The sequence below is a fragment of the Argopecten irradians genome, chromosome 8 (assembly GCF_041381155.1).
Source record: "Argopecten irradians isolate NY chromosome 8, Ai_NY, whole genome shotgun sequence".
Lineage (NCBI taxonomy): Eukaryota > Metazoa > Mollusca > Bivalvia > Pectinida > Pectinidae > Argopecten > Argopecten irradians.
This window is the reverse complement of record NC_091141.1, coordinates 39,155,694-39,176,835: the sequence shown is the minus strand read 5'-3', so window position 1 is coordinate 39,176,835 and position 21,142 is coordinate 39,155,694. Positions and strand designations below refer to the sequence as shown.

Sequence of the window (21,142 nt, the reverse complement as noted above, 5' to 3'; positions counted from 1 at the left end):
ATGGCGCGGCGTCCGTCGTCCGTCGTCCGTCCGTCCGTCCGTCCGTCCGTCAACATTTCCTATAAATCGCTACTTGTCCTAGAGTTCTGCATGGATTGTAACCAAATTTGGCCACAAACATCCTTGGGGGAGGGGGAACAGAACTTGTATAAATTTTGGCTCTGACCCCCCCAGGGGCAGGAGGGGCGGGGCCCAATAGGGGAAATAGAGGTAAATCCTTTAAATCGCTACTTGTCCTAGAGTTTGGCATGGATTGTAACCAAAATCAGCCACAAACATCCTTGGGGGAAGGGGAACAGAACTTGTATAAATTTTGGCTCTGATCCCCCAGGGGCAGGAGGGGCGGGGCCCAATAGGGGAAATAGAGGTAAATCCTTTAAATCGCTACTAGTCATAGAGTTCTGCATGGATTGGAACCAAATTTGGCCACAAACATCCTTGGGGGAGGGGGAACAGAACTTGTATAAATTTTGGCTCTGACCCCCCAGGGGCAGGAGGGGCGGGGCCCAATAGGGGATATAGAGGTAAATCCTTTAAATTGCTACTAGTCCTAGAGTTTGGCATGGATTGTAACCAAAATCAGCCACAAACATCCTTGGGGGAAGGGGAACAGAACTTGTATAAATTTTGGCTCTGATCCCCCAGGGGCAGGAGGGGCGGGGCCCAATAGGGGAAATAGAGGTAAATCCTTTAAATCGCTACTAGTCATAGAGTCCTGCATGGATTGTAACCAAATTTGGCCACAAACATCCTAGGGGGAAGGGGAACAGAACTTGTATAAATTTTGGCTCTGCCCCCCGGGGGCAGGAGGGGCGGGGCCCAATAGGGGAAATAGAGGTAAATCCTTTAAATCGCTACTTGTCGTAGAGTTCTGAATGAAATGTAACCAAATTTGGCCACAAACATCCTTGGGGGAAGGGGAACAGAACTTGTATAAATTTTGGCTCTGATCCCCCAGGGGCAGGAGGGGCGGGGCCCAATAGGGGAAATAGAGGTAAATCCTTTAAATCGCTACTTGTCCTAGAGTTTGGCATGGAATGTAACCAAAATCAGCCACAAACATCCTTGGGGGAAGGGGAACAGTACTTGTATAAATTTTGGCTCTGATCCCCCAGGGGCAGGAGGGGCGGGGCCCAATAGGGGAAATAGAGGTAAATCCTTTAAATCGCTACTAGTCATAGAGTTGTGAATGGAATGTACCCAAATTTGGCCACAAACATCCTTGGGGGAAGGGGAACAGAACTTGTATAAATTTTGGCTCTGACCCCCCGGGGGCAGGAGGGGCGGGGCCCAATAGGGGAAATAGAGGTAAATCCTTTAAATCGCTACTTGTCGTAGAGTTCTGAATGAAATGTAACCAAATTTGGCCACAAACATCCTTGGGGGAAGGGGAACAGAACTTGTATAAATTTTGGCTCTGATCCCCCGGGGGCAGGAGGGGCGGGGCCCAATAGGGGAAATAGAGGTAAATCCTTTAAATCGCTACTTGTCCTAGAGTTTGGCATGGAATGTAACCAAAATCAGCCACAAACATCCTTGGGGGAAGGGGAACAGTACTTGTATAAATTTTGGCTCTGATCCCCCAGGGGCAGGAGGGGCGGGGCCCAATAGGGGAAATAGAGGTAAATCCTTTAAATCGCTACTAGTCATAGAGTTGTGAATGGAATGTACCCAAATTTGGCCACAAACATCCTTGGGGGAAGGGGAACAGAACTTGTATAAATTTTGGCTCTGGCCCCCCGGGGGCAGGAGGGGCGGGGCCCAATAGGGGAAATAGAGGTAAATCCTTTAAATCGCTACTTGTCGTAGAGTTCTGAATGAAATGTAACCAAATTTGGCCACAAACATCCTTGGGGGAAGGGGAACAGAACTTGTATAAATTTTGGCTCTGATCCCCCAGGGGCAGGAGGGGCGGGGCCCAATAGGGGAAATAGAGGTAAATCCTTTAAATCGCTACTTGTCCTAGAGTTTGGCATGGAATGTAACCAAAATCAGCCACAAACATCCTTGGGGGAAGGGGAACAGTACTTGTATAAATTTTGGCTCTGACCCCCCAGGGGCAGGAGGGGCGGGGCCCAATAGGGGAAATAGAGGTAAATCCTTTAAATCGCTACTAGTCATAGAGTTGTGAATGGAATGTACCCAAATTTGGCCACAAACATCCTTGGGGGAAGGGGAACAGAACTTGTATAAATTTTGGCTCTGGCCCCCCGGGGGCAGGAGGGGCGGGGCCCAATAGGGGAAATAGAGGTAAATCCTTTAAATCGCTACTTGTCCTAGAGTTTGGCATGGAATGTAACCAAAATCAGCCACAAACATCCTTGGGGGAAGGGGAACAGTACTTGTATAAATTTTGGCTCTGATCCCCCAGGGGCAGGAGGGGCGGGGCCCAATAGGGGAAATAGAGGTAAATCCTTTAAATCGCTACTAGTCATAGAGTTGTGAATGGAATGTACCCAAATATGGCCACAAACATCCTTGGGGGAAGGGGAACAGAACTTGTATAAATTTTGGCACTGACCCCCCGGGGGCAGGAGGGGCGGGGCCCAATAGGGGAAATAGAGGTAAATCCTTTAAATCGCTACTAGTCATAGAGTTCTGCAGGGATTGGAACCAAATTTGGCCACAAACATCCTTGGGGGAAGGGGAACAGAACTTGTATAAATTTTGGCTCTGGCCCCCCGGGGGCTGGAGGGGCGGAGCCTAATAGGGGAAATAGAGGTAAATCCTTTAAATCGCTACTAGTCACAGAGTTCCGCATGGAATGTAACCAAATTTGGCCAGAGATATCCTTGGGAGAATAAGAATTGAGTATGTATAAATTTTGGCTCTGATCCCCCAGGGGCAGGAGGGGCGGGGCCCAATAGGGGAAATAGAGGTAAATCCTTTAAATCGCTACTAGTCATAGAGTTGTGAATGGAATGTACCCAAATATGGCCACAAACATCCTTGGGGGAAGGGGAACAGAACTTGTATAAATTTTGGCACTGACCCCCCGGGGGCAGGAGGGGCGGGGCCCAATAGGGGAAATAGAGGTAAATCCTTTAAATCGCTACTAGTCATAGAGTTCTGCAGGGATTGGAACCAAATTTGGCCACAAACATCCTTGGGGGAAGGGGAACAGAACTTGTATAAATTTTGGCTCTGGCCCCCCGGGGGCTGGAGGGGCGGAGCCTAATAGGGGAAATAGAGGTAAATCCTTTAAATCGCTACTAGTCACAGAGTTCCGCATGGAATGTAACCAAATTTGGCCAGAGATATCCTTGGGAGAATAAGAATTGAGTATGTATAAATTTTGGCTCTGACCCCCCGGGGGCAGGAGGGGCGGGGCCCAATAGGGGAAATAGAGGTAAATCCTTTAAATCGCTACTAGTCATAGAGTTCTGCAGGGATTGGAACCAAATTTGGCCACAAACATCCTTGGGGGAAGGGGAACAGAACTTGTATAAATTTTGGCTCTGGCCCCCCGGGGGCAGGAGGGGCGGGGCCCAATAGGGGAAATAGAGGTAAATTCTTTAAATCGCCACTTGTCATAGAGTTCTATATGGATTGTAACCAAATTTGGCCACAAACATCCTTCGGAGAAGGGGAACAGAACTTGTATAAGTTTTGGCTCTGGCCCCCCAGGGGCAGGACGGGTGGGGCCCAATAGGGGAAATAGAGGTAAATCCTATAAATTGCTACTTGTCCTAGAGTTTTGCTTGGATTGTGACCAAATTTGGCCACAAATATCCTTGGAGGAAGGGGAACAGAACTTGTATAAATTTTGGCTCTGAACCCCTGGGGGCAGGAGGGGTGGGGCCTAATAGGGGATTTAGAGGTTAATATTAAAATTCCTTCAGAAAAGAAACAATGAACCTGTATTCAGAACATTACTTGGCATTACAAACCAGGTGAGCGATACAGGCCCTCTGGGCCTCTTGTTCTGTCTCCCGTTCAGTGGTCGTTATAGACAGGTTTGACTGTAGTTAGTCAGTCCAAAGTATATATTTTAAGACCAAGATGCCTCAGTCGTTATGAAATCATTATTATTATAAGTTTGACTAATTAGGCAAATCCAGGAAATAGTTCCAAGACGGACCTGACCAGGTGTTTTCATTTCATTCTTCCAAACTTCCAATCTTATAGTCCCAGAGTTGGTTTCAGTTCCTGTCAGAGTCATATGTTTAACTGGTCAAATTTGCTGCATCAGTAAACAGCTCTAAATGGTAAAATGTAAAGTGAACAACTAGTCGTTATATAAACTCACTGTGAGGTCACGATTATTAATTTTTCAGGAGGAAATACCGTGACTGGCTTAAGTTTTGGACCCACTTAGCCTTAGCTGTGTTGGTTATTTTTACTGTGGCTTCATTCTTTGCAGAAAAGGTTGGTTGACATTAAGTCTAAAAATACTCATTTATAAAGTATTCAAGTCAAGACTTTACAGCTCATCAAAAGAGACTATATCTATCATAATATTTAACTCTGTCACCCCTATGTAACTTTAGTAGACTCTACCATCCATTGATCTGGATGGGTCCATATGGACTACAGTGGTGAAAGGGTTAAATCAGAAATCGATGCTTAACTATCAACATCAATTATTTCAGAGAAATGTTTTCAAATTTTTGTTTTGTATTTATAAACTGCCACATCTGAAGCTCTCCTAAGAGTACTTGTATATATATATATGAATAATGATTTCTATTTATTTATTATAAGTAACTAGCACTGCATATAACATTTAAAAAAAACTTTTAATGGCTTTACTTCTAACATATGTGTCTGTATATTATAGTTTAAATCTTCTTTCACCTTAAAATTCAACTATTTTTATGAATATCCTAACATTGGAACTTGGTGGATTTTAGATTTATTTAGTTATTACAAACCAAGAATCGATTCTTTGTACAATATACAGCAGTCTTTCATTTCAGTTCCTTTCAATTAACTGACCTGAATATATTTGCCATTCATAGATTGAGGCAGCACAGAAACGATTGTTTGGTAGACGACGTCCAAAGTCAACCTTGTCAACGGCGGAGACGGAAACAAAGGAGACAACTAGTAGTTCACACTGCAGCGTGGAGACAGTTTGACGGTTACTGCTCTGGATAATCACACCCGATATTTTATTGACTCTACTGATAATCCTGTTGTTGATTATTATAGCTATGATGGTCGTCGAGTCTTACAAGTTTTAAAGTTGTATCCTCGGTTATTTATTCGGTATGTAGAAATGTATCTCGAAACAGTTGTGGCAAAATGGGGGTAGGTATAAATTCCATAGTTTTAAGATATACCGTTGGAAAAAAAATTCCAAAGGTTTTGATTAGTAATTTTGAAATAGAAATGTATCTCGAAACAGTTGTGGCAAAATGGCGGTATATAATAGATATAAAATCCATAGTTTTAAGATATACCGTTGGTAAAAAAAATTCCAAAGGTTTTGATAAGAAATTTTGAAATAGTTGCTTTATTTGAAATTAAAGAATACAAAGAATATTTTCCTAGTCTTTAAGAGTGGTTTGATTAAAGTACAAAGCATACATGGAAAGTTTTTAAATATTTTGCAGTTCTCCAGGGATTTCAGTCTCTCAGCGATCCACTGTATAGCTGATTTACACTTTTTTTATCATTATTTGATATTATAGATATTTGTGTACCTCTTATATATAGATTTATTATGGTTGTATTTTGGCACTTTTGAGATTTATGTTAAATAGGTGTTCTGTTGTTTTGTTATTCAGAAATGGTGGTAGAATTCAATCTTTTTATCTGTGAAAAAAAAAAATCAAACTTTCAGTGTTTTTCATATTAATGAAAGAAATTAAACTCAGAGTTGTTGTTAATTAGTTTATTATCTAACTTAATGTTATTCATAACAAAATGCTATTCAACCATACAGCCAAATTTTGTTATTTTGAGAAAATCCCTCCAGGTGTTCTAAAAAGACATTACATAACCCATCATCATTAACATTTTACTTTTAATATTCTGCCTAACATTTGTTTAGCAGTGACTGTATCATAGTTTAAGTTCTATGTGTCTGAGTTGGCGTTTGTCCGTAACTAACTGCAGAGTATGTCAGCAATTGTCTAGAGATCGTTTCTACAGCTAGACTAGACCATTATAATTGTATGTATATGTGTGTGATTATTCAGAGCTTACTTATCATCTTACCAGTTAAAGATGCTACACCGCTGACGGATGGTATTTTATCTCTATCAAAAACAGGAAATATTTTTCTTCAGTTACAAAAGCTTATTCTACACCATTGATATATTTGAGCTTTTTAATTTACAGTTTACTTCTATATGAAAATATTAGAAATGATTAATTACCCCAAAAAAACATCCATGGCATTATGACCTACCCAAGTACTGATTGCGCAGGTAACAAACATCTTCGCTAGCCAAGGCTTCTGATTACATTACACTCCACAAACTTGGATTGTAACGTAATCAGAGGCCTTGGCTAGCGAAGATGAGGTAAAAAACCAAAATGAATTATTTTAAATGTATTTTTGTTTTAATTAGACACCTATATACATGATTAAACATCAATTAATGTTAAAATGATGAGTATCGTTTATGATCTGTCGGCGGTGGAGCATCTTTAAATTTTGTGAAATGACATTTTTGTATTTAACTCCATAGACCATTGTGTTATGTTGATTGTTATATATAAAATTATGTATATTGTTTCATAATAATCATGCTTTCACCAAGAACAAGGAATTAGATCAAATGAAGGTCATCAGGCTGTCAGGATGACATATTGTTATCGCTCTTTGTTAAATGTGCCATTAATTGTCTTGTGAGAATTTTCTCACATTTCTAACATCAGCTTGTGAGAATGAGATCTAATTTGTGAGAATGAGGACTAGCTTGTGAGATTGAGGTCTAACTTGGCCTAAATCCTGTAAATAGTCCCGAGCTAATGTTGCTATATTTTCGATATGTATGAAATCCAAGATGGCTACCAAAGCTATCAATTTGAAAAAGTGACAATGTCCAACATTTTGCCTATTTCAACCATGTCACTGAGTTGAAAATTGGTCATTATTTTGAGGAAAAGGGGGCCGACAGATTATTTTGTACTTTAAAAGTCCAATTATGGCTGTAATTGTGTCATAATTATGCAATGAAGGATTTCTTGATTAAGTTAAAACTTCCCTAATATATAAATGAAATCCATGTTGATTTTGGGAAATACCCCTTACAACCCTACACAATATGAATGATATGATATTATTTTAACACAAGTTTGTAACATATTGGGGATTTATGTAGATAATCTCTGGGTTTGTGGGACTTTTGTTAATACATTGTAGATGTGTAATTGCTGATGGTGGATATGATTGGCTATAAGTGTGTTAATAGTTAATTATCACAGATATGTATTTTAATGCATGATTTCAATGCAAATTTTATTACTTGAAATACTTGTTAGAGAATACAATGTACTAGCAAAAAAGTGCTACTATACAAGAAGACACAACACAAATATACTACAGTCTTCCAAAACATGCACCTCGTACTACATACATGGGAGGACGTCCTTAGATGATCCTGGCTGTTAATAGGACATTTATTAATCAAACAAACAAACAAAACTAGCAAAAAATTAATTAATTACCGTATTTGACCCAATAAGCGCCCAGGGCGTTTAAAAAATGATAAGGTGCTAATAAGACAAAGTTATTGCGAACCTTTACAATTTTGTGTAGTTTTTATCTTTATTTGTGCCTGGGCAATTGAAATCGAGACTTCAAAATGGGGGAAGGGCACTCATAAGGACATGGGCGCTTATTGGGTCGAATACGGTAATTAATTAAGTCTGATTCATTGACAAGTGCCCCTTTCTTCATAGATAATCCTTGGATACTTAGTATATATGTTATATGTACTTAGGAATGGAATGTCCTCATCTAATAGGGTCTGTAATAATTTACTTAATGATCAATGTAGAATTGAAAAGATTAATTAAATTTCCATTATTTTACATGAGAGATTGGTCTATTTTGCTGGTGCAGCGTTATAATAATATATGTATGTACATTGTAGCACATAATACTCATTTTAAAAATTAATACAATGTACATTGTAATTTCTCTAATTACTGTCATATTTTAATATTAGTTTTAAAGGGTCACACCAGTGGATATTTGATATCATTATATGACTGGTGCTTTTGCTGTAGTTTGATTGGCCAATACTTTTCTCAGAAGTATTCATCAACTGCGATATCAGCCCCGAAATTGGCGGCAAAAAACACAAAAATAATATTATCCGGCCTCGGGATATATCACTTACTCGGGTTGATAACTCACCGTATCCACCTAAAAATAGGTCGATATTTGATAGTATTGACCTAGGAGATAACATGCATAGGGACAAGTTAGTAGTTATGTTTCTGTCAAACAAAGCAGAAAACTTAACCTCAGATCGCTTTCTACTGACTGTTAGTAATAAGTGATCTGTCAGGTCTCACTCAAATAACAAATTTTAATGGAGGTATTTAAAATATGTCAAGACCCTGTGTTGTTGTCCATTACTTGTCATAATAGGGACCTGGCACGAATTTCTATATATAGTATACTATCATATATATACTGAGTATAATATACTGTTGGTTAGAAATTCGTGCCAGGTCCCTATGCTTGTCATCAGGAATACATTAACCAATTGATTTTTTCACAGAATTAAATTTTCCATATTTTACAGGTTGTTGAATAAGATTAATTACTTGGAAAATATTTCAAGCACAGGCACAGTAGAATTCTATAGGATTAGAATCTAATCTATATGAATAGTATATGATTCTTAATCACAAAAATAATTTGACATGAAACAGGAAATACGCAAAATTAAGTCTTCACGGAATGGCTTGGTTTACAATAAAATGATAATGTATTTACGAAGATGTACATATTGAAGATGTTTTATTTATAATTATGTATAAGCAATTCACTGCTGTTGTATATATATTAAATCTTATCTGAATATAATTAGAATATTTTTGCATATCATATGATGTTGAGGGTATTTAAATACATTATGTAAAGTGTATAATTGTGTGATATTTTGTAGTATATATGTTGATGGATATAAGTAAGAAGCCTACCTAGTGTCTGAAGTTAGCCGATTGGTGAAGTTAGCGAACAAATAGGAAAAATGTCATTTAATTGTTGTTGAGGGTTTGAATGTGATGTTGTGTACATGGACACAGCTCTACATCCTCGATACTCCAGGGGTTACTATAACTGACATTATATTCGCCCCTGGATTATCTCGTAATTAAATAGGAGGCAACAGAACAGAACAGGTAATTTAGTCATTTGATGTACATCAAAAGAGCTGTAACGTTAACAGTTCACTGTTGTTGACTGTGTGGCTTTGATGTTGGGCGACGCTCTCTCTGTAGTCTTCAAAAGAAATAGTTGCAGGCCTGTGATTGGTTCAGAGTTTTTCTCCTGGGCTGCTTTCAGTTTTACTATGAGATGGTCAAAGGGTGGATATAACATCAGTTATAGTAACCCCTGGAATATAGAGGATGCTGTATATACTATGAAAGACTTGGAGCAAACTGTGAACATGTATATGGACTAAATGTGATAGAATGTGAAGATTATAGATACATGTAGATCACCAATATAGTGTGATGTAAAGATTGGAATATTATTTTTATTTTTGCTTTATATCAACATTATAACGATGTCAATATCTGCCACGCATTTGTTTTATTAAATCACTCTGATAATAAAATTTGATCTTGATAAAGATTTTTTTCAGCACCACTTGACTGTGTGTTCCATATGTCTTACTCCGCTGTGAAACTGTCTTGTTTATGAAATAGATTTAAATTGTCAAATTCCACTTAAAAGTTATCGACACCCTAGTCAAAGTGCATACTTCCTATCAGATAGTGGTTGTTTTAATTCCTGAAATTAGCACCTAATGTAAATACCTGTTTTTAACAACTTGCTAGTGTTAGTGGTCTTGATATTTCTTTGTTTAGGAAACAAATCTACGCCAATTTTTTATTCTGCAATATGTTATAAAAGTGCTTATATATATCTAAAGATTGCAAAGAGATTGTAAATTTGATTAGGTAAGTTTTGTGGGCGTTTAGAATTAGCAAAGATTAAATCACAGTCAAGTACTTTAAAGGACCAACGTCGTAGAATTCTATTTGTGAAATCAGATAAACGTTATAAAATGGGGCATGGAACCATGAAATTAAATCGCTGTGAATTAATTAAATTTAATTTGAATACAAAGTTTTACAAATAAATTGATGGAACATATTGGCACTATTTACTTGTAATGTAAGTGTGATTTTATGCAGAACGATACATGACATTTTGATTTTGTCCAAATCTGTCAGAAATCCACAAGAAACTTGCTGTACTTAAGTATGATTTAACAGAGAAATCCTTATGTAGTTTATTTATACCTCAACTTTATTATGTTCACTTGAAAAATTATGGTCTGGACTTTATCATTCTTCTTGCTAATAAAGGCCTAATAATTCATAGATTTCTAATAAAATTTTGTGTACAATTTGTTCATTGTCATTGCATTTCCATACAACTGTGTAACCAAAGTGTGAAGGTTTAGATTTTATTAGTAGCAATGAAAATAATTCATGAATTATTTGGTTTTCATTATTTATTTTTTTCCTTCGTATTTGTAAGTTTAAGTCACTTGCATTGTTTTCTTTTATCATTTTATTAATGCTCTTGGTTTAGAATTTAGTGTTTGGAGGCATCTTTTTTCATAACATACTTATCTTTTGTCTCTTGAGAGCAAAGATATCAACAATTTATTTATTTCCGAGGTTGTTTAGTTACTTTACAACCAGTGCTTTTGTAAAACATTCCAATAAAAATTTTAATGATTCCATTTGTCAATACTGTGTTGTGTTATTTCATCAAACCAACTATCATACGAACATACAGAACATCACGGAGTACTACACAAGCAATGACAGCCATTAGATCAAAAAGGAAACTATGGAACAAAAATCCGTCACCGTAAGAACAATACGAACTTTGAAAACTATCAAAGATCAAACATACATCAAGCGTAGAAGTTAGGAAAGCAAAGAAAGTGTTTGAGTAGGAGCTAGCTGGAAATATCAAACAAAATCCTGAGGCATTCTGGGCATGGCACCATAAAATTATTCTCGGACAGATCTTTTACTCAAGTGTATGATTTTACATAGACTTGAGTAAAAAATCTGCCTGAGAAAGTTTTATGGTGCCGTGCCCTGGAACTATGTAAAATCTAAAACGAAGCTAAAAGACAAGATCTGGAACCTATCAACACCAACAGAAGAATCCATAACTAACAATCAAGAAAAATCAGAAGAACTAAATAGATTTTTCACAAGTGTTTTCACTAAAGAAAACCTTTCATTCATCCCTGAAGTTCAAACTAAGGAAATTGATAATAACCTCTCTACCCTGAACATCACAGAAGAACTAGTCAAAAAACTTCTGAAAAATGTCAATCCAACGAAAACACAGGGACCTGACAACATCCATCCAAGACTATTAAAAAAACGGCTGACACTTTATCCAAGCCACTGGCAATTATATTCAAAAATCCATCGATGATGCTAAAGTATCTTAAGTTTGGAAAGAGGCTAACGTCACTGCCATCCACAAGAAAGAACCAAACAAAAAATCGAGCAGAAAATTACCGTCCCATTAGCCTCGCTTCAGTAACATCAAAAATCATGGAAAAACTTATGAGAGATGCTATCGAAAACCACATGGAAACTAACAATCTCTTTAGCAAATACCAACATGGCTTCCGAAAAGGACATTCATGTGCAACCCAACTAATAGAAATGGTAGATAAATGGACTTAGATTTCCAAAAAGCTTTCGATATTGTACCTCATCAGTGACTACTCAAAAAATTATCAGGATACGGAATCACAGGAAATCTATTAAAATGGATTCAAGAATTTCTAACCGACAGAAAACAATGCGTGGTATTAAATGGTGAAAATTCCGACTAGTATGGTGGCATATTTCTGCCATCGAGTTGCCGACTTACGACTTAATGATGTCGACATAATTAAGGCATTATGTCGACATCATATAGGAAGATGTCGACATAAACAGAAGAATATGTCGACTTACCACATGTACCTGCCCACATAATGATTCCAAGATAATTATGTAGAAAGTCGGTAACTCGGCGATTAATCGTGTTTATGCTCGGGTGTGACACCGACTTGTCAGTTATTGATGTCGACATCTAAACTAAAAGATGTCGACATCTGGTCTTGAAAGTGGAAATCAAAGGCCAGCCTTTCATAAAGCACTGTGTATATGCACCAAGGTACCATACAGCAGAGATCGACGTTGATTTTGTTAATTCAGGTTTTTATTTATTTGATTTCAAAATTTAAAATTTTGATCCTGAACATCCCGACCATGCAGCTGTAGCCTACGTGTACGTAGCTGTTAGTCGACCGAGCTGAGGTAGTTAGAGTGCAAAAGGACTCTGTTTTGTACAACGAATTTTCATCCTCTTGGCCATAATCATTTATTAATATATATAACCGTGGGTTGAAAATTTGTTTAAAAGCTGTGTGTGTGTTTTGTTGATTGGCATTCGTATCGAGTCCATGTAGTACATACCGTACTATACTATATAAAAATAATGAATGAAAATTTTAAAAAAAATGCAAAACAATGATTTTTTCAAGTTTTATTTTCTTGCGAATCACGAAAAATACCAGTTACGTAATTTAAAAGCCATAAAGGTCACAGTACAGGTACACAATACACATTGGGAAACCAGCTTTACTTGTTAGCTTGCTCTGTCCATATATATCATACATAAATATTTACATCCCTCGATACACTTACAGACACGATGTACATAAAGGCACAACGAATTTTTGTTGCGGTCTTAATGGCCAGATTCAACCTTTGGGCTAAAAATCCTCCCGGGACGCGGTTTTAAACTCCAAACTCGGGATACATCTGCCTCTATTTTTTGTAGTAAAAACACGCGTTCTTTGTTGTCAAACGTAGTAAAAAAAAAGTCACGTGCTTATACTTCATTCATGCCATTGGCCGGAGTATACAATTGTATTATGGGTAACTAGTGATCACGTGATTGTGTGTTTACTTCCAAATATGGTGATAGTTTGCTTGCCATTTCTTCGGAAAAAGTGATCTATTTGAAAATATTTGAACTCCAAAATGTTATTAATATCGCATGCATATCATTTTGACTTGCACATATGTACTGTTTTACTATAAATAATGAACTGAAATGAGTTATAAAACTGCTATTTCCACGTTTTGTAAATAAATGATATAATGCGAATTGACCAATTCAATAGGTCTAACCGTCTAATCTAGGATCAGCGAAGATCGGCTACTCCCGGCTAAATTCGTAGAATTATAAATTTATATTGATATATATAATTACCTGCTTTAGGTTTCAGAACAGATACATATAACACAGAAGAAAAAAGGCCAAATTATATATGCTTGTACTAAATACCAGGTAAGAGAAATCACTCTATTTGAAAGTAAACACACACTCATGTGATCACTAGTTACCCATAATACAATTCCATATTTATTTCGGCCAATGGCATGAATGAGGTATAAGCACGTGACTTGTTTTACTACGTTTGACTACAAAGAACGCGTGTTTTGTATCATTATTGGGAAAATCCCCCGAGGATCGTGGTTTCATTTCCACCATTTGAAATTGCTAAGCAATACTATCATATAATTGTTTATTTTCAATATTCTTTACAAACAAATAGTTATAAGCTTCCGTGTAGCACACTTAGCTTTTTGGGAATCTAATACATGTGTACACATACTAAGGACAATGATGTGCATGCACGCGCCTGGTAAATTTAGAACGAATATACGTACCCGGCCTACTATACCTTTCGGCCAGCGACACCATTTTCTGTCAAAAAGTCTTTTGAGCTACAATATTGCAGCTAGGTAAATTGGGACCTAGGACCTAACTCATTATGCTTCGGTAGGTTCCGTACGAAAATGTATCATTTTGTTTGTCAGAAATACTCTTCATAGACTGAAAGGTCTCAAGGCCCTCTACCAATATTGTGAATTTTATGGCCCTGGGGTCTCAGAATTTTCCCCAGGGGATAGGGTCTTTACCATAGTTTATATAGGGAAACACATTTATGAATATTATTTGCTCAATTTTCATATGAAATGTAACAGATGAAATGGAATCAAATACTCTTCATAGATAAAAAGGTTAAATTGATATCATCACTGACTGATTTCATGGGCCTGATAAGCCAATATATGTTGCTTATATACGGTGTATGTCTTTGTTTCACTCTGTATCCGAACTCAGGTGACCAATCAGAAAAGACAAAACATGTCTGACAGGTGGCGATTACTGCTATTTAAAAAATAGACTTCATTTTTAGTTTTCCCATGTTATAAAACATTTCCAAGAGGAAAGAAAAAGGTAAAGAATTACAGAAATAGAGAAAAGATACATCTTTTATTGGCATGATTTACATCATTCAGTAGTGGATACCAAGTTAATTAAACTTTAATGTGCAACTGCAGGGGCGTTGGAAGAAAAGGATTCTCCTGTATTTTTGCAGCTTTGCGGCACATTTCCTAAAACGTTCAAGCACGTGATGTTCAAACCTTTTATAATAAAAATTCAATACACATAAACAAGACTAAAAATGTCCATCAAGGGATTCTACTATTTCAAAAATGTTTCTTAAAATATTAATTTGTTTATATGTCTAAGCAAGACAATTAAATCAATTCATCATTTTTTTAGTTAAACAACAATGTGCTGATGGTGTGAAGCCGGTATGTTCAGATCGAGCAGAGTTGCATAATGATAGGACGACATTCACAATTGTTATTTCTAAATGCAGGTAACTTTAAGTCGCTTTAAAATCCTCAAAATACATCGTAAAACTCATCTTGGCCATTCTAAATCGTAATATTTTTCACGGGGAGACCTCCGGAGCCCCAAAACACCAAAATCTCGCGCATTCGGCGCTCGCAAAATCATCAAAATCGTATTTTTTTTGTTTGTTTCCGGGTGAGACTCCCGGACCACCCCAAACACCAAAATCTCGCGTATTCGGCGCTCGCAAAATCATTAAAATACATCGTAAAAATTACCTCAGCCATTCTAAATCGTAATTTTTTTTCGGGGGAGACTCCTAGACCCCCAAACACCAAAATCTCGACCCTTCGACGCTCGCACGCCATTTTGCTTATTCATTAATTTCCTGTTAGCGTCGCCACTGTCTATAGATGTGTATATGGTTGCGTGTTGAATTAATCTCCTCGTGTGGGAGTAAAGTCTTAAGTGGACCTATTGCAATTGTCTTTTGGCCGGTACGTATCATACAGTGTCTGTTGTAAACAATTTACAATCTTCTTAATAACCAAGAACCTCATACATGGACATGATGTTGGGCCATAGCATGCTGGGATGAAGGGATACAAAGTTTGTTCAAATCAATGATCTTGACCTATGTGCTAAGACACAGGGCTGAGACATATCTATTTGTTTGTTTAAAAGCAAAACATTATTTATAACTGTGCATATCGGAATTCAGGTGACTGTTAGATATATATATCCTTATTGCCTTCTGCTCATTTTCAACTCTCATCCATTTGTAAACATCTTCTCCACAACATGGTTTTTCTCACTTTACAACAAGTACAAAAACAGCACAAATAAAATTACAGTCATGAATATTTTGTGTTGATATTAATTTTTTTGCAAATTTTCAGCAAAACAAACATGTTTCAAATTAAATTAATACACATATTTGATTAATATATTTAATCTGCATTTATTTTTTTAATTAAAAAAAATGAAAAAAACAACTTCATATCATAGCAAAAGTACATAGGTTGTCATTTCAATCAAGGGAGATAATCCGTTTGGAAAGGAAAAGTTAAGATTATAATTCACTTTCCATGCATTATTCAACCAAAATTTAGACTGGTACATTTCCTGGTCAACATCAATTATAATTTCAACACAAATCTATTAGATGATGTTTCAAGTAATTATCAAGTATATACATGAACTTTGACATCTGGCACAATAAATAATCTTCAACTTTTATCAATGTTTCACAATCGAAGTCTACTCTAAGTAAGCTAACACAAACTCTGCCTTTGTGTGATATAATTCAAACAGGATTCAAAACACAATGGAACACACCACTGTTTACACTGGAAAGTGGTTTCCCTTCTAAGACGTCTTGGAGCAGGACGTCCCTAATGTTGTGCTCTATACAGCTCTATCTCACCAGGCCCACAGACAACACATCTCCTCCTGGCTGGTGATTTGGTTCCCGTTGGATAGAAGGTGTCCTAAGAAATGTCTCGTTGACAGGCGCTGAAGGTTGTCTCCCTTCTTCCTACCTTTAGATTTTGGTCCTATAACATCAGCCTCCATTAAAAGATGGCAGATAATTTCTATTCTGAAATTGTAAAATTAATAGATTATGAGAATGTTAACTTTCATGACTTCACACAAAAAGCTTTTGATGTAAATATTTTATTCTCCCATTTAAAGATGATCCACCGCTGACAAATGCTATTTTTTTTATCTATCATAAACAAAAGCTGACGATTTAGAATTTTTCTTCAGTTACAAAAGTTACTGACTTTACACCATCACCGCCATTGAAAAGTTTGAGCTTCTAATTTTCCTTATAGATAAAGATATTAAAATAATTAATTGCATCCCGAAAAAAATCCGTGGCACTATGTCCTATATGGAATGAAGTACTGATTGCACAGTAAATATTTTATTTTTTTGTGTGTTAATTAGACATATATACGATTAAACACCAATTATTGTTCAAATGATGTGTATCATTTATGTTCTATCGGCGGTGGAGCATCTTTAAAACATTCATATGTACTTGATCAAAGTTCCGGATTCTTGATTTTTTTTTTTTTTTTAATATTTAACAGTAAAATGCAACTTCAAAGCTCAAATTATTGAATCCTTAACAGTTAAGACAGATATATTTTCTTTTCCATACTACATATGCTTCATCAGCTGACGTTATGTGTTTTTACTTGTATTTCATCACCTTAATACCCTTAGAAGAACTGGGCGTTGACTCATTTCTTTGTAGAATATTTAGGAATTTAGGACTGCAATGCCAAGGACACGAAAAAAAATTCTTCCGTCATTTCAATGTCCAACTTAGGAAAAAGCAACAATGCTTTAAAGAATTTGAAATAAAATAAACTCATTTACTGACGTGCGCATCTCCTAGCATCGGTGATCCAGTATTTACAATGTAACCAAATCTTTTTCAACAGATTAAATTTTAATGGTTCTCATATTATTGATCTGTCAACAATGTGTTCTTGCCTGTCTACTGGTCCCATGCGCTTGTGTAGCTCAAAACACAGTCAGGCGGACAATTCTGTTGCCACCATGTTGATTCCATTACATCTGCTACATTTTTCTATGAAAATTGAGCAAATAGTGCTCGTAAATGTGTTTTCATATATAAACTATGGTAAATTTGAGGCCATGAAATTCACAATTTTGGTAAAGGGCTTTGAGAACTTTCAATTTATGAAGAGTAATTCTGACGAACAAAATGATATACTAATAACCAGTAGTATCTAGGCATGTTTCGTGCGGAACCTACCAAAGCATAATGAGTTAGGTCCTACATATATATATGTACATTGCAGGTCCCAATTTAGCACACAAGCCCGTGCATGCACATCATTTTCATTAGTATGTGTAAAAGTACAGGTATTAGATTCCCAAAAAGCTAAGTGGGCTACGCGGAAGCTTAACCATTTGTTTGGAAAGAATTTGGAAATTAAACTATGATATGATAGTATTGCTTAACAATTTCAAATGGCGGAAATTAAACCACGATCCGTGGGTGATTTCCCTAACACGCGTTCTTTGTAGTAAAACGTAGTAAAACTAGTCACGTGCTTATACCTCATTCATGCCATTGGCCGAAATAAATATGGAATTGTATTATGGGTAACTAGTGATCACATGAGTGTGTGTTTACTTTCAAATAGAGTGATTTCTCTGACCTGGTATTTAGTATATATAATTTGGCCTTTTGACGAAGATCTTATTTTCTCCGTGTTATTTGAATCTGTTCTGAAACCTAAAGCAGGTAATTATATAAATCAATGTAAATTTATAATTCTACGAATTTAGCCGGGAGTAGCCGATCTTCGCTGATCCTAGATTAGACGGTTAGACCTATTGAATCGGTCAATTCGCATTATATCATTTATTTACAAAACGTGGAAATAGCAGTTTTATAGCTCATTTCAGTTCATTATTTATAGTAAAACAGTACATATGTGCAAGTCAAAATGATATGCATGCGATATTAATAACATTTTGGAGTTCAAATATTTTCAAATAGATCACTTTTTCCGAAGAAATGGCAAGCAAACTATCACCATATTTGGAAGTAAACACACAATCACGTGATCACTAGTTACCCATAATACAATTGTATACTCCGGCCAATGGCATGAATGAAGTATAAGCACGTGACTTTTTTTTACTACGTTTGACAACAAAGAACGCGTGTTTTTACTACAAAAAATAGATGCAGATGTATCCCGAGTTTGGAGTTTAAAACCGCGTCCCGGGAGGATTTTTAGCCCAAAGGTTGAATCTGGCCATTAAGACCGTAACAAAAATTCGTTGTGCCTTTATATAAGTGTCTCGAGGGATGTAAATATATATGTATAAATATATATATGGACAGAGCAAGCTAACAAGTAAAGCTGGTTTCCCAATGTGTATTGTATACCTGTACTGTGACCTTTATGGCTTTTAAATTACGTAACTGGTATTTTTTGTGATTCACAAGAAAATAAAACATGAAAAAATCATTGTAATATAGTATAGTACGGTATATACCACATGGACTTGGTACGAATGTTAATCCACTAAACACATACACAGCTTTTAAACGAATTTTCAACCCACGGTTATATATATTAATAAATGAATATGTCCAAGAGGATGGAAATTCGTTGTACAAAACAGAGTCCTCTGCACTCAAACTACCTCAGCTCGGTCGACTAACAGCTACGTACACGTAGGCTACAGCTGCATGGTCGGGATGTTCAGGATCAAAATTTTAAATTTTGAAATCAAATAAATAAAAACCTGAATTAAACAAAATCAACGTCGATCTCTGCTGCTTGTATGGTACCTTGGTGCATATACACAGTGCTTTATGAAAGGCTGGCCTTTGATTTCCACTTTCAAGACCAGATGTCGACATCTTTTAGTTTAGATGTCGACATCAATAACTGACAAGTCGGTGTCACACCTGAGCATAAACACGAATAATCGCCGAGTTACCGACTTTCTACATAATTATCTTGGAATCATTATGTGGGCAGGTACATGTGGTAGGTCGACATATTCTTCTGTTTCTGTCGACATCTTCCGATATGATGTCGACATAATGCCTTAATTATGTCGACATCATTAAGTCGGAAGTCGGCAACTCGATGGCAGAAATATGCCACCATACAGCAGAGATCGACGTTGATTTTGTTAATTCAGGTTTTTATTTATTTGATTTCAAAATTAAAAATTGTGATCCTGCACATCCCGGTCATGCAGCTGTAGCCTGCGTGTACGTAGCTGTTAGTCCGAGCTTAGGAAGTTAGGAGTGCAAAAGGACTCTGCTTTGTACAACGAATTTCCATCCTCTTGGCCATAATCATTTATTTATATATATAACCGTGGGTTGAAAATTCGTTTAAAAGCTGTGTGTGTGTGTTTTGTGGATTAGCATTCGTACCAAGTCCATGTGGTACATACCGTACTATACTATATGAATGAATATGAATGAATGAAAAATGAAAAATGAAAAACAATGATTTTTTCATGTTTTATTTTCTTGCGAATCACGAAAAAATACCATTTATGTAATTTAAAAGCAATAAAGGTCACAGTTCAGGTACACAATACACATATTTACGCGGTTTTAGCTCCAAACTCGGGATATATCTGCATCTATTTTTTTTTGTAGTAAAAACGTAGTAAAAAATCACGTGCTTATACCTCATTCATACCATTGGCCGGAATATACAATTGTATTATGGGTAACTAGTGATCACGTGATTGTGTGTTTACTTCCAAATATGGCGATAGTTTGCTTGCCATTGCTTCGGAAAAATTGATTTATCTGAAAATATTTAGACTCCAAAATGTTATTAATATTGCATGCATATCATTTTGACTTGCACATGTGTACTGTTTTAGTATAAATAATGACCTGAAATGAGCTATAAAACTGTCATTTCCACGTTTTTTAAATAAATGATATAATCCGAATTGACTAATTCAATAGGTCTAACCGTTTAACCTAGGATCAGCGAAGATCGGCTACTCCCGGCTAAATTCGTAGAATTCTAAATTTATATTTATGTATATTATTACCTGCTTTAGGTTTCAGATACATGTATAACACAGAGAAAATCAGATATTCGTCAAAATGCCAAATTATATATACTAAATACCAGGTCAGAGAAATCACTATATTTGGAAGTAAACACACACTCATGTGATCACTAGTTACCCATAATACAATTCCATATTTATTTCGACCAATGGCATGAATGAAGTTATAAGCACGTGACTTGTTTTACTACGTTTGACTACAAACAACGCACCTTTTAATACAAAAAAATAGATGCAGACGTATACCGAGTTTGGAGTTTAAAAACGCGTCCCGGGAGGATTTTTAGACTAAAGGTTGAATCTGGCAATTAAGACCATAACAAAAATTCGTTGTGCTTTTATATAAGTGTATCGAGAGATGTAAATATTTATGCACATGTATATATATATACATACATATATGGACATATATGGACAGGGAAAGCTAACAAGCAAAGCTGGTTTCCCAATGTGTATTGTGTACCTGTACTGTGACCTTTATGGCTTTTAAATTACGTAACTGGTATTTTTCGTGATTCGCAAGAAAATAAAACTTGAAAAAATCATTGTTTTGCATTTTTTTTTTTAAATTTTCATTCATTCTTTTAATATAGTATAGTACGGTATGTACTACATGGACTTGGTACGAATACCAACCCACAA

At 36.3% G+C, this 21,142-nt stretch overlaps 1 protein-coding gene across 1 annotated transcript in view; it reads left to right on the top strand.

Moving 5' to 3' along the window:
- Nucleotides 1-10,900, top strand: part of LOC138329894 (N-acetylglucosamine-1-phosphotransferase subunits alpha/beta-like) — a 34,243-nt gene extending 23,343 nt beyond the window's left edge. The window contains 2 exon segments of the mRNA XM_069277181.1: nt 4,278-4,368; nt 4,962-10,900. Coding sequence (XP_069133282.1) covers nt 4,278-4,368; nt 4,962-5,081 — 211 coding nt within the window. The 3' untranslated portion in view covers nt 5,082-10,900.
- The last annotated feature ends 10,242 nt before the right edge of the window (nt 10,901-21,142 follow it).